The following is a 23,519-nucleotide window of genomic DNA, read 5'->3' as shown; positions in this document are numbered from 1 at the left end:
TTTCCTTAAGCAAAGTATTAAGAGCCTTGTGCGAAGACAACACTTTTCAACCATGTGTTGGCAAAAACACAATGCAAACTGAGGCACAATCTGAAATTGTTGGGCTGCTTTTAAGCCAGTAGAGGGAGCAGAACAGCTGTGCCCAAATCTCTGACCCCTAAAAGCAAAGGAGGGTGGGTGAAGCAGGATGAATCAACTTAGAATGTGAAAAAAGCTCTCTAGTCAATTCAAAAAAGCAGAGATTTATTGTACAGTTCCACACAGAAAGACAGTCCAACCTGCAAGTAATCCAGCTCTGTGAGCCTGGCAATTGGATGTTGGCCCCAGCCTCTCTGGGGCACCTCAGGGACCTCGTACAAAGGGGAGGCCTCTCTGCTCTGCACCACTGCCAGGCAAGGGACAAGCAGAGGCCAGGCCTTCCAAGTTGGTTTCTTCACAAACAATTGCTTAGCTTCAATTCATGTGAGAACCCCAAAAGAACATAGCTACTCTGATGCTGGTCATTTTCGGTTGATTTAATTCTGCACTAAACTCACTCATCCTAAAATGCACTATAATTACATTGTGGCAGTGGCTCTGTAAAAGTTATATTTAAAGAGTACTCTTTCCCAATGGGTCCTGAGCTATAGGCAGAAACTATGTAGGACTTCACACCATACTATAACAAAGGTAATTATTTAACATTCTTCTTATTTTATAGCCCGGAATAGCTGAGGCACAGAAGGAAAGAACTTGTTTTAGGCTTCCTCAGAAAGTCAGCCAAGCACAGGACAGGACTGAGACAACACTCTGGCACTCAGGATCAAATGCTCCTGCAGCACAACACTATTTGAAGAGAAAGAGACTAAATCATTCAAATGTCTATCAATAGAGGTCGTTAAAATTATTGTTCAGTGAAATAAACCAAACACAAAAGGGCAAATACTGTATGATTCCACTCATGTGAGGTACCTGGAGTGGTCCGGTTCATAGAGACAGAAAGTTGAATGGGGGCTGCCAGGGGCTGAGGGGAGGCCACAAGGAGTTGTTGTTTAATGGGGACAGAGTTTCATTTTTGCAAGATGAAAAAGTTCTGGAGATGGGTGGTGGCAATGGTTGCACAACAATGTGAATGCTATTGAACAATACACTTAAAAATGGTTAAAATGGTAAATTCTGGGGCCAGGCCCGTGGCCGAGTGGTTAAGTTCGCATACTTTGCTTCGGCAGCCCAGGGTTTCGCTGGTTCGGATCCTGGGCGCGAACATGGCACTGCTCGTCAGGCCATGCTGAAGCGGCATCCCACATATCACAACCAGAAAGACCCACAACTAAAATATACAACTATGTCCTGGGGGGCTTTGGGGAGAAAAAGCAGGAAAAAAAAGATTGGCAACAGTTGTTAGCTCAGGTGCCAATCTTAAAAACAATTAAAAAAAGGTATATTCTGTGTTATGTATATTTTACCACAAAGAAAAAATGCAAAACAAGTTTATTGTTCATATATGTACCATGTATTATGCAGCCAAAAAAAAGGGCATGAGGCAGCTCTACATGTACTGACATGCACTAATCACTAAGACAGAAAGTGTCTGAAGTGTCAGTGACAGTATTAACTATTCAAAAGATTATTTTCTTTTAAAAAATGGCTCAATGGGATTAGATCCTGAGCTTCGGGTTTCCTCTTTGATAGGCAGTGAAGGTGGTGCTACAGAAGGGACAGGAAGTGCCAGCGCTGGAATAAAAGGGTCTGGATTCAAATCCCGGTTTCACCATCCATGTGTCCTTGGAGAAGCTGTTCTACTTCTCTAGCCTCAATTTTATGACTGTAAAATGAAGAAAACACCACTATTTCTGTGTCCTGAGATAATATATATAAAATTACTTAGTCCGGTGCATCATGTGTTAGGTATACACACCACTCAAAGTGTCCTAGTTTCTCCTAAGTATCCTCCATGAATTTGTCCTAATCTTTCAAACTCTTGTTTTGGAATATGAATAGCATGATACATTTTAATAAAACAAAAATATATACAAATTTGTACATGGAAGAGCAGATGCAAAATGGTTAATGGAGGTTACCTCTTGGGGATAGTAATTTTATTTAACACTCATATTGCTGGAGTTTTGTTGTTGGTTTTTTTAACTTGCAAAGACTAAAGGAAAATCATTCTCAGCCTATTTATTCCTTCTTTTCAGTGTGTATAATCGCCACTCTGAAGCCAAACCTCCTTTCGTGTCAACCACACCTCTGCTGAGCTCTAAGAGGCAGCACCGAGAGACAGAGGCAGAGCCTGTGGGCCACACAGCTGAGCTACATCAGTGAATGGAAAATAAGTCTGTTTTGTTATTTTTTCAAAGTTGAAAATAATCAACATTTGTATAGAAGTTCATTTACGTACATCTTTACTTGTGAGGTAAGGATTATACCACAGGACAGAAAAGCATTTTCCAATTTGTCTCCAGCTTTTCTTCCCTAGAGATGCCTAGCATTTTGCTGTTTCTTTTTTTAAAATCATTTTTAAGTGAGGAGTTTTGTGGCATTAAGTACATTCACATTTTCACACTGCTGTGCAACCATTACCACCATCCATCTCCAGAACTTTTCATCTTCCCCAAATGAAATTCTGTACCCATTAAATAACTCCTTTCCATTCTTGCCTCCTCTCCACCCCTGGCAACCATCGTTCACAACACTTCTGTCGCTACGTATTTGACTACTCTACGTACCTCATGTAAACAGACTCATACAATATTTGTCCTTTTAGGACTGATTTATTTCATTTAGCATAATGTCTTCAAGGCTCATCCATGTTGTAGCATGCGTCAGAATCTCCATTTTTAAGACTGAATAATATTCTATTGCATGTGTGTATCACACTTTGTTTATCCATTCATCTGTTGATGGACACTTCGGTTTCTCTCACTTTTTTGGCTATTGTGAATAATGCTGTTATGAATATGGTATACAAATATCTGTTCGAATCTCTGCTTTCAATTCTTTTGGGTATACACCCAGAAATAAAATTCCTGGACCTTATGGTAATTCTATGTTTAATTTTCTGAGGAACTGCCATACTGTTTTCCACAGGGGCTGTACCATTCTACATTTCTCACCAACAAGGCACAAGGGTTCCAATATCTCTACATTCTTACCAACACTTGTTATTTTCTGTTTGTTTGGGTTTTTTTAATAAAAGCTATCCTAGGGGCTGGCCTGGTGGCATAGTGGTTGGGTTTGTGCACTCCACTTCAGCGGCCCAGGGGTCATGGGTTCAGATCCTGGGCACGGACTTGCACACCACTCATCAAGCCATGCTGTCGCAGCATCCCACATGCAACACAGAGGAAGACTGGCACAGATGTTAGCTCAGCGACAATCTTCCTCAAGGAAAAAGAGGAAGACTGGCAACAGATGTTCGCTCAGGGCCAATCTTCCTCACCAAAAAAAAAAAGTTATCCTAGTAGGTGTGAAATGTTTGCCAGCCTTTTTAACTTTCAAATAATAGTCCAAAATGACTCTCAAGTCCTTATTGAATATCTTGAAGCACATGACTCTACAAATAGTGTATGATTTTTCTTTATGTATTATTTTATGCTTACCTACTATGAAATTCAGTTACCACTTTTCTGCTCACTTCACCCACACAAAAAGAGTTGCTTGCAGTTTATCCCCATGGGTTTGGCATTTCATTACCTGAAGGAACTAATGTCCTATATAAATTTGGGATATTTATATGTATTCTTTCTTCAAATCACTTACAAAAATAATTAAGAGCACTAATCTCTATTTACTTAAGCCTGCCACTTCTGCAATGACACTTATTTCAGAGGTGGATGTAACATAAGGCAGCACAGCACAGCATTAAAACCACAGGCTTAGGATACAGGTGCACAGGGTTCAACTCTCCACGTCGCTACCACTTACTAGCTGTGTGCCTTAGGCAGGTTACTTAATCTCTCAAATTGTATCCTCATCTGCAAAATTGAGAAAATAATTCTACCTATTTAATAGTGTTATGTTTGGATTAATGAGACAGATCTGTGTGAAGGACTTGGCCCAATGCCTGATGCATAGCACGAGCCAGATAAACGTTAGCTAATTATTATGGTATTTGAACTCCAACAACAATAGCTAACATCAGCTAAATTTATTCTGGGCCAGGGACCAGCCTAAGGGTTTTATGTGTAGTGGCTCTTCTAATCCTCTTAATAATCCTATGAAGTAGGTATTGTTATCTTTATTATCCAGAAGAAACTACAGAAAAGCTAAATAACCTGAAGGTACACAGTGACCAAGAGTGGGAGTTGGGATCTGAATCCAGGTAATCTGGCTCTAGAAACTGTGTTCCTTACCACAATACAGTCCAGCCTCTCAATTACAGCAGGGGCCAGGCAGCAAAGCAAATGAGTGAAACCTGCCAGATTATATGGCAGACTGGAGAATATACAACCCTTTTTAAAAGACAAGCCACTACTCAGCTCCAGCCAGTTACTGCCATAGAGGAATGCAGGCTCAAGGTTGCTAGACCTTCCAATTTTTCAAGAGAAGTCAGCAACTTGATTTTTGCATGCTGAATGCAGGCCTCGGTGGAGGCTGCATTTGGCCCATGGATAAGTTAAGGTTGGATGATTTGCCCAAGGTCACAAAACTGGAGTCCAATGGCACTTTCTAAATCAGAGAGAAAAAAATCAAACGGCAAGTGCAAGCAGGTATGGAGAGAGAAGGAGAAGTGGTGTCCTATGAATTTTACTCTTCACTACAGAAGTAGCCACAGGAGGGATAACATCGACAGGCATTAACTCCTGCTAATACCCTGCCCTTACCCCACACTCTTGTTCTGAAAGTTAAGTCCACTTATCTGCCTATTAACTCATTTTTCCACATCTCCAATTATGTAGGTAGGGCAGAAACATTATCCCCATTTTGAAGATGTGAAAAGTGAGGCAGTTGCTAGCCTCAATGATAGAAGCCTTGACTCCTAACTTGAAGGAGGAAGTAAAGTAGCAGCAACCCCTGAACCAGACAGCTAGAACCCCAGGAAATAAAATGGTTCCTCTAAAATCAGATGACTAGCAGCAGTGCAGCTGAACAGAGCCAGCGTTTTTAAATCCTAAACCAGTACACCAATCCCTAGGCAATGTCTCTAATTCCTGAGCAGAAATAGAGACAGGAATCCACAAACATCTTATACCAGAATCACAGAACAGAGCTGGAAGACACTCCAACACCCCTACTTTGCCAGTGAAGAACCTGAGGCACAGAGAGGTAAACTCACCTATCCCAGAGCACCGACACTACCAGCTAGTGGCAGAGCGGCACTCAAATCCAAGACGGCTCTTCCTACAGTGTGGTAAGCAGAGGTCACTGGGTGACTTCAAAGAGTAATAATTTTAACAATGACGTATTTTAATGTGTATTAGGAAAAAAAACTAGGACATAAAACCCATGACAGACATGACAGTAATATAGTTTCCTTTCAAGTATTGTTTTACGAGGAGTCAATTTAGGAAAAAATATTAAGTAATAGCACAGATGATAACCTTCAATATGACAAAAGTCAAAAAGGTGGGGCTCAAACTTCTGAAATGTAGAGTAGTTTACCAAGCACTTTTACTACCTGCCTCCTTAACAGAGGACCTCTAAATTTGACACTGAGGTTTGATACTCAAATGCAGAGCACCTAGGGATTAATCTTGAAAGGTATTAGGAGAATGTGACTATTTTAACAAAGAAAGCTGCAAACTAATCAGTTGCATTGTAAGTGGCCTAAAGGAAGACTACAAAATGGCCAAAACTTAAGATAAAATATTCAACCTCCCTAATAATCAAAGTCAATTATGTGAGAATTGAAGTAATAAGTTTTTTAAATGATACCATTTTTCACACACTGACTGGCAAAGACGACAGGATAGAGAACAGTAGCTAAGATGCAGTCTCATAATGAACTGGCACAAGCATAAATCACTTCAACCGCCCCATGCTGGAGGGCAAATATATATCAAATGTATTTTGTAAATATAAAAAAAATTCATACCCTTTGACCCAGAGCCCCATTTCTAAGATTTCATTCTAGGGGAAAAAAATAAATTTTCACAAAGGTTTAGCTACAAGAATTGTCATAAAAGAAGAAAATAAACAGAAGGAGGGAACTGGTTTAAATTCTGATATACAGGGCCAGCCCTATGGCCGAGTGGGTTTGCGCACCTGCGGTGGCCCAGGTTTTCGCTGGTTCAGATCATGGGCACAGACATGGCACCACTCATCAGGCCATGCTGAGGCAGCATCCCACATAGCACAACCAGAAGGACCTACAACCAGAATATACAACTATGTACTGGGGGGCTTTGGGAAGAAGAAGAAGAAGAAAAAAGAAGATTGGCAACAGATGTTAGCTCAGTTGCCAATATTAAAAAAAAAAAAAAATTTCTGACATAGGTGCTTGACAGGATACAATACTGCCATAATATCGTGCTTTAGAACAGTTGTTCTCGGGGCTGGCCCAGTGGGGCAGCAGTTAAGTTTGCATGTTCCGCTTTGGCGGCCCAGGGTTTGCTGGTTCCATCCTGAGTACAGATACGGCACTGTTTGACAAGCCATGCTGTGGTAGGCGTCTCACATATAAAGTAGAGGATGATGGGCATGGATGTTAGCTCAGGGCCAGTCTTCCTCAGCAAAAAGAGGAGGATTGCCAGCAGATGTTAGCTCGGGACTAATCTTCCTCAAAAAAAAAAAAAAAGTTGTTCTCAAAGTGTGTTCCCTGAACCCCAGGAGGTCTGCAAAGTCAAAATTATTTTCACAACAACACTACAGTGTTATTTGCTTTTTCACTGTGTTGGCATTGTAGTGATGGTGTAAAAGCAATGGTGGTTTGTAAGACTACTGGTGTCTCAGCACTCACCAAGGCAGTATACCACACTATTACTAGGTCATCAGTATATCCTTAACTGTCACCCACTAACAATAAAAAACAAATGTCAGTTTCACTTAGGAATGTCCTTGATGAAGCAGTAAAAATAATTCTATCAAATTTCAACCAGAGAACACACTGTAATCTTCTGTATGATGAAATGGGAAGAACACTTTCACTGCACACCAAAGAACAATGGTTATTTTCTGGAAAAGCACATGTGCGATGGTTTGTTTTGTGAGCTGAAGTGGCTGCTTTTTTTATGGAATTTTATTTTTACTTGAAATGATTGACAAACTATGGTTATTCAGAGTTGGGTATTTGGCAGATATTTTCTCCAAAATGAACAAGATGAGCCTGTCACTTCAAGGAAAACAACTGGCATTATTTGTACTCAATGATAAAATTTAAGCTCTCAAGAGAAAACAAGAATTTTGTAAAACTTGTACCATTCACCACAGTGAACTCCACCACTTCCCAATAAAGACTTTACTGATGAGATTGGAGGTGGTACTAACAAAAATGATTTCTTGAAATATATTACATAATGAAATGTGTCAAGACTTAGAAAATATGTCTAACTCAGTGAACAAATATCTTCCAAATGATCAATGTATGATGTTATGAGACAATGCTTGGGGCTCTTCTAATCCTTTTAATAATCCTACGAAGTAGATATTGTTGCTATCCTTATTATCCAGATGAAACTACAGAAAAGCTAAGTAACCTGAAGGTACACAGTGACCAAGAGTAGGAGTTGGGATCTGAACCCAGGTAATCTGTCTCCAGAAACTATGCTCCTTACCACAATACAATCTAGCTCCTCAAATACAACCGGGGCCAGGCAGCAAAGCAAAAGAGTAAAACCTGCCAGATTAAATGGCAGACTGGAGAATATACAACCCTTTTGAAAGGACAAGCCATTGTATACTCAGCTCCAGCCAGTTACTGCCATTGGGGAATGCAGGCTCAAGTTGCCTGATTCCAGTTTTTCAAGAGAAACCAGCAACGTGGCGGGGGAGGCTTTAAACAGAGACTAATGGATTTTAATGTAACAGACTATGAAAAATTCTGATATTTTTTCGGATTCTACATTGCAACTAATCTTTAAGAAACTTCCACTTGTCAAGTTTTGATATAGTATCAAAGAAGAATATACACAATTATCTGATAAGGCATTAAAATACTCTTTTCCTTTTCTAATTACATATCTGTGTAATTCTGAATTTTCTTCATATATGTCAGCTAAAGCAATATTCCACAACAGATTAAATGTAAATATGTTCATAATATCTATTATGACATTAAAGAGATTTGGAAAAATTTTTAACAATGCTACTCTTCTATTTTTTTTATTTTGGAAAATATGGTTATTTTTCATTAAAATATTATGTTAATATAAAGTTTATTATTGCTATTCTTAAATAAATGAATTTTTAAACTCTCTCTGTTTTAAATTCTAATACAAAAAATAATCAATGAATATGACCCACATAAACTGAAGGTCTGTAAGATTTTCAATGATATTTAAGAATGTAAAGAGGTCTTGAGACCGAAGAGTTTGAGAATTTTTGCATCAGAACAGTGGTTCTCAACCAGGGTGATTTTGCCCCCCAGGGAGCATCTGGCAATGTCTGGAGATATTTTCGGTTGTCACAATTGGGGAGATGCTACTGACATAAACTGGTTAGAGGCCAGGGATGCTGCTCAGTGCATAGGACAGGCGCCCATAACAGAAATATCCATCCCAAAATGTCAATAACTGTTGAGGTTGAGAAACCCTGCTTTGAAGAATATTCAATGACATATGAAAAAATGTTAACATAAAGAAAAAAGGTTACAAAACAGCAGAGATGGCCTAATTCCAATTTTATTTTTAAAAATGTACATATGCATACAAAAAAGGCTAAACTATGACACCATGTGTCAAAAATGGTTATCCTGAGTAGGTAGGATACTTCTTTCTTGCCAAATTTCCTATAATTAACACATGATATTTTTTAAACTTATGAATAAGTAGGAAGCCTGTCTTAGTGCCATATTCTGATGACTTATATGATTCAATAGGAAATTCTCAACAGTAAAGTGTGGAATGAGTGAAACGTGAAAGAACAAAAGCTCCTAAAACAGAACTAGGGGAACACTAAAAACAGATTCTCGGGGCATCAACAACAGTAAGGATTTACAGGGAAGTTATTAAGATAGTAGATGATGCATCGTGAGGTACTCCTAGACCACACATTGTCTTCATGTCCAGTCCCACTTCTTCTTCTTTTTCTTTTAAGATTGACACCTGAGCTAACATCTGTTGCCAATCTTGCCAATCTTCTTTCCCCCTCCACCCCCTCAAAGCCCCCAGTACACAGTTGTATATTTTAGTTGTGAGTGCCTCTGGTTATGCTGTGTGGGATGCCACCTCAGCATGGCCTGATCAGCAGTGCCACGTCTGCACCCAGGATCCAAACCAGTGAAACCCTGGGCTGCCAAAGCGGAACACACAAAGTTAACCACTCAGCCAGCAGGCCGGCCCCAGTCCTACTTCTTCTACCATAGAGAACTAACCTGGACAACATGCTCTCCTGCTTATATTACAGATGATCTTCAGTCACTCTGAGCAGTTTCTTATTTTTTTAGTTTTTTCGCAAAATTCCCTGCATAAGCAACATTAACAATATAATTAAGCTTTCTTTTCTCTTCTTGGGCAATTCTAAAAAGATTAAACCAATGCAGGCCCCAACGCTTTTTCAGTTCTTCTAGGAAGGCATACAACACCCACCCATGAGCAGATACAAACAGAGATATCAACTCTGAGGCTAAATCAAGGGCTGCTTGAAGCTGGGTGCCAACCATGCAAATTTCACTTGCTTCTTGCCAGTATGTCTCAGGCAAAACACATGCTTCAGCCATCTATGGCAGCAAGTGATAAGATAAGACATCTGCACCAGGCCATCAAACACAGTTAAGACATCTATTAAGAAAAGAAACATAACAACCCTCAGAGGCTCCAATTAGTTACTTGGCCTTAAGCTGTAACACACGAGATACAACTGGAATTTAGATACAAGACTTGAACGGAAATTCTGAATGAGGGAAGTTGTGTAACAAGATTTTAACAGGCATCTGGATTGCAAAAAATTTCTCCTCCTGAGTAATGTTCTTAGAAGGAAACACACTTTCCAAAGTAAGGAAGGATAGGTAGGCTAAGAATTAAAACTGGAGACAGCCCAAGTGACACTGCCTCCAACCTGGAAAATCTCTATTTACTTATCTGTAAAATAATAGGGGACCACCAACTTAATCAGAACAATCATGTTCAGGGACAAAGAAACTGTCACAATGTACTGGCAGAGTAAGTCACTTAAAAGAGTTTAACACTTTGAGTAAGTCCTTTATAAATGCAGAACTTCCTGACTTTCCCTACTGAGGGACCAGGTCAGAAGACTCAGATTTTAATCCTGATTGTACCACTTACTACTTGTGAGCCACTGGGCAAATCACTTTACCTCTTCGCTCCTTTGTGTCCTTATATATAAAATTAAAGGCTTCAATTAGATGATCATTAGTCCTTTCCAGCAGTAAAATTCTATGATTCTATAGAGACAGAACATCAGTAGCATAAGATCACAGGTAAGAAGGATGAAATCAGGACTCTAACCCAGATCTCTTAAACTTCTTTATTCATGACATGCCACAACATGAAAGACAATCTAGAGCCAACTGGCTATCGACCAGAAAAACTACAATTCCTGAAAACCCTTCTCAGAGCCAATTTACACACTTGAGGGGATCAACTTTTACTCCAGATGTCCTCTGGTGCTGGACAGATATCCCACAAAACGAAGCCTATAGCATGGTTTTAATACCAATATCATATCCACTTTTAGTTTAAAATACCTCAGGAAAACGATCCCAACTCAGTGGAGAATCACTCCCCAAAATGCCTCTCCCCAAAATCAACTTGGCAAAAAACAACCACCTGTAAGAAGACTTTAAAAAAAAAAAAACAAAAAAGAATGTACAAGTGAATAGTAGAACAAGAATTATAAGAAGAGGTATACAGAAAGGAAAGAGTAACTTACTAACCTCTGGCCCTAGCACTTTCTTAATGGTTTTGGCCTGTTTTTTGCTTTCTAATAAGATGAGGGGACAAATGACTAAGCAACCACCCTGCCCCTCATGCTCAATCCAGTACCCTAAAAGCAGCAGCTGAGACCCAACATGGAGAGAATGGGGCTTGGAGGCTTTTCCACCAAAGGCATTCAGTGGCGAAGGGGAGGAGTTAAGAGACTGGGGCTTTGGTTTTACCTGAGAACCAGACAGCTCAGATGATTATGACTAGATGGCCATATAACTTATCATCCAAACTAGGGCCTTTATAAGAAAGAAAGGATCGCTAATAATTGTACTGGGACAATGTGGAAACTGAGACAATCCTAAGTAAACCCAGGATATATACTCACCTTGGTTACAAAGGACCCCAGCAGAAAGCAAGGCAGGCAAGGGACCTACAGAGTTACCTTATCAACCATATAAGGTAATCTTATCTTACCTTATCAACCGGCAAAAGCCCCAAGAGGGGCAAAAGGGAAGATGGGAATCAGCCTTTCTGCCAACATCTTCTCCGCTATGTGGATCTGTTATAAACCTGTCAATTTCCTCAGATGTCACTTTCTCTTTGATTCCTACATGTCCCAGCTCTCTGGAATATAACTTCCATTTTAAAATTGGCCCTAATAAGAAAATAGTACTCAGAGCACATGGACTTGATCTCAAATGCATATCAACTCTATATCCTGAGAGGTACATGATACAGTTTCGGGTATTCAACACTGCAAAGTGCAAGGAGTGAGTAAGGTGGCCAGAAAGTGTGAACATGAAGGCACGGGAAGAGCAGACAACTAAAGTGACAAATGATGGTTGTCAAGTCTTTCCCCAAATCCCTTAGGAAAATTGATGTGAAGTACCAGTGGAATCCAAGACCAGAACCTACAGAGCAGCCCTCCTTGTTCACCCAATCAGTGAATAACCTTGGAAATGAAATGCCTTCCTTTTCACAGAAGCAGAGCGAAGCTGCTGGTGACAGATGTAAATTTTATTTGCAAGAACACTATACTTCAGATTCATTAAGGATTAAACAGGCTTATCATCTGGCCTAGGAGGCATACCTCCCTATATGATACTGCATCTGTGGAAAAGTGCTTCCAAATGACTTACCAGTGCTCTCCAGGCAAATAATCCCATTTAGATTGTTTAAACCTTTGTCCAAAAAGCACTTTATTCTGAAGCACATTATTTGTCTATGCTCCAGGCATAGATATTTTCTCCCCATGTGTTATTATGAATATCTGTTGTCTGAAATTCAGCCAAATGTACTCAATCAGCGTGCTTTTGGTAGATATCAAACTCAAATTGCAGGCTCAGTAAATACATATGTATATATTGCTTGACTTTTACTTGGGCTAATGGAGAAGCGGAACCAACTTTGTAACCAGAGTATGCCTACTCCTAATTAGACTAAAGTAGGTGAGTTTAGCCCAGTGTGAAGTTAGTCACACGGTTTATGTAAGCAAGCGAGGAACATCCACATCCAAAGTGTAGGGAAGAAGACTTTAGATGACTGCCAAGACCAAAACCCAAGTGAAGTGATTTCTAGCACCAAGGTGCTAAATCTGCTTGAGGGGTGAGTACCATAGCTGTGACCAGAACTGTGCTTTGAGGTTCCAAGCCCAACGACCCATCCCTTCAGCCCCACTTCTTCTGTTTATACACAAAGGGGAAAAAAGCAGTTAGCAAAGTTATCAGAGTGATAGCATCAAGAAATGAGAACGTAGGGGGGCTGGCCCCGTGGCCGAGTGGTTAAGTTCGCGCGCTCTGCTGCAGGCGGCCCGGTGTTTCGTTGGTTCGAATCCTGGGCGCGGACATGGCACTGCTCATCACACCACGCTGAGGCAGCATCCCACATGCCACAACTAGAAGGACCCACAACAAGGAACATACAACTATGTACTGGGGGGCTTTGGGGAGAAAAAGGAAAAAAAATAAAATCTTTAAAAAAAAAACAAAAAAGAAATGAGAACGTAGGAAAAAGGTCAGAACCTCTTAAAACGTACGTAACAGTCTAAAAACTTCAGAGCAGTTGGCAGCATGTCTCATGCAGACCCAGGCTGGAAATCCAGCTCCACCACAAACTATGGGAGCTTTCACAAGTTACTTAATTTCTCTAAGCCTCGCTTTCCTCACATCTAAAATAAGGATAATAGGGGCCGGCCCTGTGGCCAAGTGGTTAAGTTCGCACGCTCCGCTTCGGCAGCCCAGGGTTTCACCAGTTCGGATCCTGGTTGCAGACATGGCACCACTCATGAGGCCATGCTGAGGTGACATCCCACATGCCACAACTAGAAGGACCCACAACTAAAAATACACAACTATGTATCGGGGGGCTTTGGGAGAAAAAGGAAAAATAAAATCTTAAAAAAATAAAATAAGGATAATAGTACCATCCACACCTTAGGAACGATTCTTTTAAGTATCAGATGTGATCATATATGACACACAATGAAATGCCCCCCCGAATAATATTTGATAAATGAATGACATGCTCAAATATTAGCTATTTTTACTGTCAAATATTTGTTTTTATAAACAGCAGTGTCTCAGTTGAAAGTCAGGTGAGGCATTCCTACTTAATTTGGTAGACACTGGGGAGCACTGTAGATTTCTGAAGGGTCAGCAGGAGATGTGAGATCATGAGAGTTAAGTTTTAGGACACACGTTGGCAGTGGTAAGAAATATATATTAAAGCTGAAAGAACAAAAACTTGGGAAGCAGCTACTGGAACGAAATTTTCTACAAAGACCAAGGTAATAAAAATCTTTTTTCGTCCTTAGAATTATATTTCACTTGATTTTAACCAGAAACAATGAATTCTAACATTTATTCTTCCACTAATGCCCTAACTGTTCTCTGCATTACAGAACCCACAGCAGTCATTTATCAATGTCCTTCCTTGATTCTTTAGCACTCAGTTTTGACAATTAATACAAAACCTTTAAATCCCCTTGTGTTTCTAGACTATAGGTAACACTGGCTATTTTCCGAGTTGACAAATAAGACTAAGTGCTTAGCAGAGGGCTTGACACACATTACATGCTAAATAAATGTTTAAAAAATAATTCTTATAGTTATTATTAAGATTAAAGAGGCACACATACTGTGTTCTCATTACATATTTTTAACGAATAAACAAACATAAGATACCTGTGTGGAAGAAGTTAACTTTATTTACAACAAAACACAGAATAACAATTTATCATCTAAAAGGAGCAATTAGAGTTGTACATTTGCTCAGAAATTGCTAACATCACCTTTCAATTCTTTAGAAGAGAGCCAGAAAAGGTGGCCTATCCTATAAGAAGAAAAGGGAAAGAAAAATATAAAAAGGCTACATAGAAACAGCACCTGCCGGGGAGCAATGAGCCCTCCTTAGAGTCCCGACTGCCAAAGACTAACGGGGCAGCTCTGGAAGTCACCTTTTTACTTCTCCACTTCCTTTTCCATAAAATAAAGATCTTTCCAACTCTCTGACTCGATGAGGGAGAAGGAAGATATAAACAAGGTTACCTAATGCAATATTGCCCAAACTTCAGTCAATCTTGATCACCTCTTGATTTTTTCCGTATCCACATAACACATTCGCCATTATTTTTCTTTAAACTGACTCTTTAAAATTTATTGCACCTTAAGCAATAAATCCCTTAAAAACAATATTTTATATATGCTGCTTGACTTTTCTAACATGTAAAAAAATAAATGTACAAACCATTAAAATTTAAAAATTCATTCAAAGATCACCTAAAATTAGCTTACATACCCACACTTTGGCAAATGGTTACCTAACCCTCATCACCAAAAATCAAAAACTTTAAAGGACAGAGAATTAAGTAGAAAAGAAATGTAATTTCACATTCTCACGATAATCTAAGGGTTACTCCTAACAGATTAGTATTCAGTTCTTTAACTGTAAGAGAATATTTTTTTAATTTAAAGATTGGCACCTGAGCTAACAACTGTTGCCAATCTTTTTTTTTCTCCTCAAATCCCCCCAGTACATAGCTGTATATTTTGGTTGTGGGTCCTTCTAGCTGTGGCATGTGGGATGCTGCCTCAGCATGGCCTGACGGGTGGTGTCATGTCTGCGCCCAGGATCCCAACCAGCGAAACCCTGGCTGAAGCGGAGGGTGGGAATTTAACTACTCGGCCACGGGGCCGGCCCCAAGAGAAAATATTTTTAATATAATGTAGGGCACCAAAAATTGAAAATAGAATTGTTTCCTTCTTAGCCTATATAATCTTGATTTGAATTAGGATTTTAGTTCCTTTAAACTTAAAAGGCTTTAGTACCACCCTTGAGTATCTAAATTCAGACTAAAACAGGAAAAGCAATTACTTTTTTCCTGAAACCATGAAAAAGAAAAAAAGATTAAAATTAAGGGCCGTATATTAGCAATGGAAGTGCTCTTCTCCACACTCAATGCATGAGAAAATAAATACATCCATTTCTTAACTCGGGATTCAGAAAGCATATCCATTTGTGTTTCAAGTTTTACTCGTCAGTAGAGTTTCCTTGATCTAAATGATTTCAACTGTACTTTACAGGCAAATCTATCAATAATCAGCTAATGAGCACACACTTGGACCTGGGCTGACACCTTACAGTGTGGTAGCCAAGATACATAACTGAGGGCTACGGCTCTTCTAAGAACTCTTAGTAATCAAAAACATATTGGCTTAGGGGGCCAGCCCTGTGGCCAAGTGGTCAAGTTCGCGCACTCCGCTTCAGTGGCCCAGGGTGTCGCCAGTTCGGATCCTGGGCGCGGACATGGCACCACTCATCAGGCCATGTTGAGGTGGTGTCCCACATGCCACAACTAGAAGGATCCACAACTAAAAGTATACAACTATCTACCGGGGGGGATTTGGGGAGAAAAAAAACACACATTGGCTAAGTCAAGCCAGTGATGATTCTTTGAACAACACTGAACACAAAGACAACTTTCTGATGTGCTAATAATATCTAATGAGACTAGTGGTCATCAGTTGAACCTCCTTAGGTTATTTTAAAGAAGTGACAAACGCTGGCGTAATTCTAATTTTGCCCGTCTTTGATAGATATCAATTAGCTAACTGACCAAGAAGTGGGAAAAATAACATGCATCTATAAATATCCACGTTACCTTATCCTCATGACCTGACCTCTATAATTTATCATAGCAATGTACTCCAAGGCCATCTCTATGAGCCTTCTTTTTTTCCCACTAAAGCTCATAGGCAAGACGATTTTTGCTATATTAAGTACTGCAAACGAGAGAAAAATCAAATATCTATTAAAATATCATAAAGCAGAGGGGAAAAATTAAGGGTCATGCACTGTTACAAATGAGAAGTAAATGCTCCTAAAATGCAAGCTTCTCAAGAGTATGATTTATACCTGATTCATCACCTCTGTTATTCTCATAGCTCCTGTCTTATGAATACTATGCATTCAAAAACTATTTGTTGAACTAATAAATAGATCTAAGGATAAAATTTCCTATCATCACAGCAATGGATTATCAGTGAATAGAAAAGCTCACAGGAAAATCTAATTCCCTAATCACCTTGTCAAAATGTATGCACTATGAAAGATTTTAAAGACAGAAATCTGCCCCACCACTGGCCATACTTCACCTGATACACTCCTGATACACTGGACCAAGAAGTTCACCCTAATTCAACACATGAGAAGCTTTAATAAAGTCAGACTTTATTTAACTGGCTAAAGCCAAACACTTCACATGCAGATAATATGCTCTCAGATGAATTTATTTACAAAAAACCTGATTCCATAAAATGTGAGATAACCAGTGACTGGACAACAGGAGATGATCATTAATTAATGGGTTCAAATTAAGCATATGGTTATTATCATAGCCTTTTGGTTGATGCTTAAAAATATGCTTTGATGACAAAACTGGGGTCAAGTGTATTCACAAAGCATTTTTAACAGTTCACCTCACTGAGCGATTTCTCAATTTTTCACTTTGTACTGTGCCATGTACAACAATATTAGATGTTGAAGGTGTCAATCCCCTAAAAGCTTTTTTGAGGCTCAAGTTAAACAATAACAGTTGCAGCAGCAGTAGCAACCAGAGCAACAGCATGGGCTAGGCCCTGGTGCTAAGGACTTTCAAGTGTTATTTCATTTAATCCTCACCACAACCCTGTGAGGTATTACTGTCCTTATTATATGGACAAGGAAACAGAGGTAAGTGACTTGTCAAAGGTAATCCAATTAGCAAGTAGTTGAGTTGATATTCACCCCAGGCAGCCTGACTCCAGGGTTCATGCTCTTAATCCCTCTTATGTAACTGTGGATACTTATAATGATCAGTAAAGTCAGAGATCCATGTGAAATAGAAATAGGACTAAATAGTTATCCCAGTTATAAACATTATGACCAAGTAATTAAGGCCTCTCCCTATTCACAACTCCTACTTTATTAACGCTCTGAAACAGTATAGTTGCTGATGCTATTTGAAAAGCTTCTGAAGGTGCTTTTCCTACATTTAGTCATAAGCATTAAAAAGAGATCATAATCTCTCCCTGCAACTCAAACCTTCATACTTATGGGCTATTAATCTGCTAGTTCTACAGGTTCCAATGCCTTAAATATCAATTCAGGGGAAATAATATTTTTATCAACTCTCACCCCTCAAGATCTGGATATTTCTGTTTACTGCTAAGATTGTGTTTACACAAACAGTTTACAAACTATAAGAAGGCAGAGTTACAATCCAAGTTAGATATACACAGACCTACATTCTGAATGGTCTCCCAATCAGAGCCCCAGAAGATGAACATCCCAAAGACAAAAAGAAAAAGACTTTCAAGCAAACATATAAAGGACTCCATTCCATGGGAAAGGAGCACAAAAGGAGGCAATGGAGGCAATTTAAAACACTAGGTGCCACCAAAGATTTAAAAGGTAAATCCAGGATATCCCCTAAATACATGTACCAGCATAACCTCCTTGCTGTTGTTAGGATCTCTTGTAAGTAGCACTTCAACATACAGTGTTGTTCCTAACCCCTCTAAGAACTAACACACAGGAAGATTCTAAGAGACTGCAAGCATCAAGCATAAGGAGTTCTTTATAAATATAATGTTTGGGGCTGGTCCAGTGGCCTGGTAGTTAAGTTCGTGCACTCTGCTTCGGTAGCCTGGGGTTCACAGGTTCAGATCCCAGCCATGGACCTAGTGCCACTCATCAAGCCACACTGTGGTGGCATCCCACACAAAATAGAGGAAGACTGGCACAGATGTTAGCTCAGCAACAATCCTCCTCAAGCAAAAAGAGGAAGATTGGCAACAGATGTTAGCACAGGGTCAATCTTCCTCACATAGAATAAAATAGAAAAAGTAATGTTCATTCAAACCCACACAGTTTACAAAGTACCTTCACACATAACCTATTATTGAATACTACACTCCTGTTAGGTAGTTAGTAAAGGCAATTTGTTATCCCCACTTTACATATGAGGAATGTAGAGACTTACCTAAATTTATACAATTTGTGACTGGTAGAGCCTCCAACTCCTATCCCAGGCTCTTTCCACACCACCTCATACCTCCTCATACCACATCAAAATGTCACAAAACTATCCTGTCCGTCCCCTTTGCACAGGTCTATTACCTATACTGTAAGAACAAACACCGGCTAATAATGACACGTTGAGTTAGAAGTACAAAGAGGAAAGAAAACAAACTCAGTACTTCCTTTGAGAGGCCTGGCACTCTGGCTCCCAACCTAAACTTTGCCAAATGTAGTTCTCACAACAGCTCTTCAGATAGGTGCTGGTCCTCCCAGTGAATACATCAGTAAACAGACTCAGAGAGGCTTAGCAACTTGACTAAGGTCACACACACAGCAGTGATTTGGTAAAATGTATGCTATATCACACCACCTTACATGATATCACAGTAATGCCCTGATCAACAACAAAGAAAAATACTTTCTAGATTAAAATACTTAATATTTTAAAATGTCAAAAAACCATCCCCCCCACTCATTGCTGTCACGATCTCAGTTACCAAGAGAACACCTTTCTCCTTCCTGATTTTTTCTGGTTTACTCAATACCTGCTGGCCTCACTGTGCCCTGGAAAAGGGGCTAGCTGTTATTTTTCTTCTTTGAGGAAAACTAGTCCTGAGCTAACATCTGCCGCCAATCCTCCTCTTTTTGCTGAGGAAGACTGTGCCTGAGCTAACATCTGTGCCCATCTTCCTCCACTTTATATGTGGGATGCCTGCCACTGCATGGCTTGATAAGCAATGGGTAGGTCTGCGCCCAGGATCCGGCCCGCGAACCCAGGGCTGCCTAAGTGGAATGAGGAAACTCAACCGCTGCGCCACCGGGCTGGCCTCGGGGCTAGCTGTTAGAACAAAAAAGCAATGATGATATGGGCCAGTCCAGTGGCACAGTGGTTAAGTTCCTGCACTCTGCTCTGGCTGCCTGGGGTTCACAGGTTTGGATCCTGGGCAGGGACATAAGACATGGCTCATCAAGCTATGCTGTGACAGGCATCCTACATATAAAGTAGAGGAAGATGGGCACAGATGTTAGCTCAGGGCCAATCTTCCTCAGCAAAAAAGGGAGGATTGGCTGCCGATGTCAGCTCATGGCTAATCTTCCTCCAAAAAAAAAAAGAAAGCAATGATGTATCCTTAACAAATAGCATTTAAAAGGCCATAGGAATCATGCAAATATAATTTTGCCCTAGGTCTAAGTTAATTCTCTCAAACAGTATGTGTCAGGTCCAAGAAATGTGAGCCTGCCCAAACAATTAGGAAATGAAAACAGTGAACAAACTCTGAACAATCTATCATTTTAATCACCACTTTCTGAGGGCTTTAACCAATCCAGACAAGATACAAGAACAACAAAACCCTTAAAAGTAATCTCATTACCAAGCCAGAGTCTGGCCTCCCACCACATTATTGTGAAACATGAGGGATAGATAACATTAGCCTCAAAATACTGTGTGCCTCTCCCCTCTGGTGTTAACTGCTAAAGAACAACGACAGATAAGCGAAAATGTAAACACTGACACCTTAAATAGTTTTAAACTTGGGAAGATTATTGAAGGACCTCCTAGAACAAAATTTAATTAGCTTTAACAAGTTAAGATGTATTTATGACTCCCAGAAGGGGCTTCCGTATCTGAGGCTAAGGGGGCGGGGGGGGGGGGGGGGACTTCTGTTAGCATAAATTGTACTCACAGTGGAAGGTGAATAACTAAAAAGGCTGTTAACCAAAACTTGATGTTTAGGGAACAAATAAGCAAAGGTAAGTCTATCTGAGCTAAACTGGAGAGGCGGGTGGAAAAGCTTGCAGGAAGGACGAGGAACAAGGGCAAGAGTAGATAAAAAGGGAAACAGGAAGAACTGAGCTAGAGGAAGTAGGAGGAGAAGGAGAAGGACTAAGGTGGGAACCCTGAAAGCACTGATGGAGATGGGCGACTCTGGCCTGGAAAAGGAAGGCAATGAACGCCTGGGAACCAGAAGCCTGCCAGAACCTCCCCTGTGGAAAAGGCCTCCCTCTTCTAGAGACTAAAATTAAGCCAAGGGAAACGAACTGGCCAAGGCTAGAGAAAATAGGGTTCACTTAAGACACAGGGGAAGGCCCTGCACAAGGATAATAGGTACAGAATGGAGGCACCTTTTAAAAGAAGTGCTAGCTTTAAATGGGTGAACTGTATGGCATGTGAATTATATCTTAATAAATCTGTTATTTTAAAAAAGTGTGTTAAACTGAGCAATGTATGACTGCCCTTATGATTTAATTAACATGATTAGTTCAGTCTACAAGAGTCCTCTCCAAATCCCCTCACCCAGTAGGGTGGGTTTACTTTTGTCTGGGAACATCTCTGTTGGAATACATCACTCTGGGAAGGAGAAGTATTGCGAAAACAGAAGCAGCAGTAGGGGAAAAAGGTGGGAGTTCTTTAAAGAGATCTTCCCCCATTTTTGCCCTCAGGAATTTTGGGCATCGTGGGGGAAGGAAGCTTTTGTTTGGGGTATGCCTTTGAAGTGGAATATCAGGTTTCTTCAGGGGATGATCTAGGGCCCAAATCTACCTCGTCAAAGAGAAAACGATCTGGGGTGGAAAAGTCAAGTCAGTTCTGGAGAAACCCCAGAAGGTTTATCGCGGAATGATCACACAGGTCTTATCTCTGCTACCCCCAAATTGGACTGCACGCCCCGTGTCACTTCCGACTGTTACTCGCGAAGAAGACGGATGCTTTGCCATGATCCCAGAAGTTTCTGGAGAACTGCCCACTGACGTAAATTAGAAACCCATTCGGGGACCGGCCTGGGTGAAGCGAGGCGCCACGTCCAGCGCTGGGCTCCCCCTTCCTCTCAATGTAGGAAAAGGGACCGGGTAGGGCAGAAGGCGAGCGGGAACGCCAGATCACCGTCGTCGCCCTCCTCCCCTTGGCCGGGTTTCGGGGAGCCGCCCCCAGCGTACCCCAATCCCCGCTCGCCTGCCTCGGGCCTGCGACCCCGAGAGGAGGGCGGCGGCGGCGAGCGCCCCCCGCGGCCGCCCCCCCCCCCCCCCGGGCAGCTGTCGCCGCGGCGCGCCGGGCCCGGGCCTCCCCGGGAGCAATAGGCTATCGATTCAGCTGCCTGTCGCTAGGAGCCCCGGGAGAGCGAGGCCTACACCGCCCGGCCGGAGCCCCGGCCTCGATTTCGCCACTTTCCCCACACCGGAGGGGGAGCCGGGGGCAACCAAGCCCAGCTGGGCGGGGGGGAAGAGGAGCGGGGACCACCTGCAACGGCAGCCGCGGGGAAAGGGCGTGCGGGCGCGGGGCTCCGGCCAACAAGTCTCCGGGGTCGCCCATCCGCCGCCCCCGGCCTCACAAGTTGCGCATTCAAGTTCAGGCCGGTGCCCCCTGGCCTCCCGGGCCCTGGGCACTCTGGAAACCAGGAGAAAAACAAGACGCGGAAGAGGCCCCCGCAGGACGGAGGAGATGGAGCTGGGCCCCCAGCGCGCCCAGGAGGCCCAACCTCGACCGCCCGCCCGTCACCTCCCCTCGGCGGACCCAGCCGGGCCCCGAGTCGCAGCCCCGAGCCCTGCGGCGGCCGCCCTGTCACCGCCCGGCGCCCAGGCCCCTCCGCCAGGATGCCGGCGACAGGGGCTCGGGCTCCCCCCTGCCCCCGGCGCGCCTCGGCCTCCTCCCTCTCAAAATCCCCAAATGCCCCCCGCACCTTTTCAAGTACTCAGAGCAAGAGTTTCCCATCAAACTTTGTCAAGTGGTAACCTCGCCCCCCTCCCCAACCCATACTTCCAGGGCGGTCCTCCGGAGAGGTCACTCTCCTCTTGGGATGAAGCGAATTAAGGACCTGTCAACCATTTTAGGTCTTTTTTATAGAAGACATCCTCTCCCTCCCCTCCCTCCCCCTGCAATGGTTTTAATTTGACACCAAACCTTCCCCCCGCAGCAGGGGGGGGTGGAGGAGGGAGGGGGTGGGGACTGAGGGCGGGAGGAGGGGGCGAGGAGGGCGACAGGGGAGGTGGGAAGGGGGCCGGGAGGCGCGGGGAGGGGACGGGGGTTGATTTACCTGAGACCAGCCACTGGCCTCCATTGTTGGAGAATTCAATGGCATTGACACAGCCGAAGTGGCCGAGGAGGTCCTTCTTGTAGAGGTTTCTGCAGCCCCGCAGGCGTCTCCTCTGAAAGTCCTGAGTGAGCAGGGGGTCCCCATGCAAGCCCCGCTGGGACAAGAAGCCCACCACTGACCTCATGCTGCCCCCCAGGCCAGCTCTCCTCTTCATGCTGGAACCGCCGCCGCCGCCGCTCGCGCCGCCGCCCCTCCCTCGGCCTCCCGCGCGGCCGCCGCACTCCCCGGCCCTCCCCCCGCGCTGCGAGCCGGCTGGTTCTTTAACCAGCCATGGCAGACGGAGCGAGGTGTGCAGACGCGCGGCGGCGTCCGCGGCTTCCTGGTGGCCCCCCTCCCCCAAGGCTCCTCCCTCGCCCTCGCCGCCGCCTCCAGCAGCTGATCCTCAGCTGCGGCCGCGCTTCCGCGCTGCGCGGCCCTTCCGCCGGCCGCGGGCGCCGGGAGAACGCGGGCGCCGGCGGCCCCTCCCCCGCGGACGCGGGCCGGAAGAACGCGGGCGGCTGGCCTGGAGACCGCGGGCGGCGGCTCGGCGTGCCCACCGCAGCTCCTCCCCGCGCGAGGCCCCGGGTGGCGCCGGCGGAGGCCGCGCTGCCCGCCCTGAGCGCCGCCCTCTGTGAAGTTGAGGGCGCGTAACAGTCCGAGCGACCGCGGCCCATCGCCGCTTGGAGGCCCGGCGCCCGGACGAAGGCGGCTCCGCGCTCTTTCTGTCGGCCGGGAAAATGCAGCCCGAGGTGGCAGAGAGGTGGAAGGAGGACTGAGGCCGAGGCTCCGGTCTCCCTCTGTCCGCCTCACCCTGGGGCCGCCGAGCCCTGTCCAAGAGAAGGGAACCGGGAGTTAGGACTGGACACGTGGGGTAAGGTCGCTTGGGGATTGTGTTAGCGCACCCGTCCTTCCCCACAAAATAAATTGTTGA

The 23,519-nt window shown here is 43.1% G+C and overlaps 1 protein-coding gene across 3 annotated transcripts in view; it reads right to left on the bottom strand.

The window, feature by feature from the left end:
• Nucleotides 1–22,933, bottom strand: part of LOC124233752 (DDB1- and CUL4-associated factor 5) — a 115,378-nt gene extending 92,445 nt beyond the window's left edge. Inside the window, exon 1 of one of the 3 annotated variants that reach the window (XM_046650926.1) lies at nt 22,550–22,933. In XM_046650926.1, the coding sequence (XP_046506882.1) occupies nt 22,550–22,763 (214 nt within the window). In that variant the 5' untranslated portion in view covers nt 22,764–22,933. The remainder of the gene's footprint in view (nt 1–22,549) is intronic. The other 2 variants (XM_046650925.1, XM_046650927.1) reach the window with 2 other exon arrangements.
• Nucleotides 22,934–23,519: the final 586 nt, after the last annotated feature.

Source organism: Equus quagga, unplaced genomic scaffold, assembly GCF_021613505.1.
Source record: "Equus quagga isolate Etosha38 unplaced genomic scaffold, UCLA_HA_Equagga_1.0 220_RagTag, whole genome shotgun sequence".
Taxonomy (NCBI): Eukaryota; Metazoa; Chordata; class Mammalia; order Perissodactyla; family Equidae; genus Equus; species Equus quagga.
Note: the sequence above shows the minus strand (reverse complement) of the source record. Positions and strands in the feature narration are given on the sequence as shown.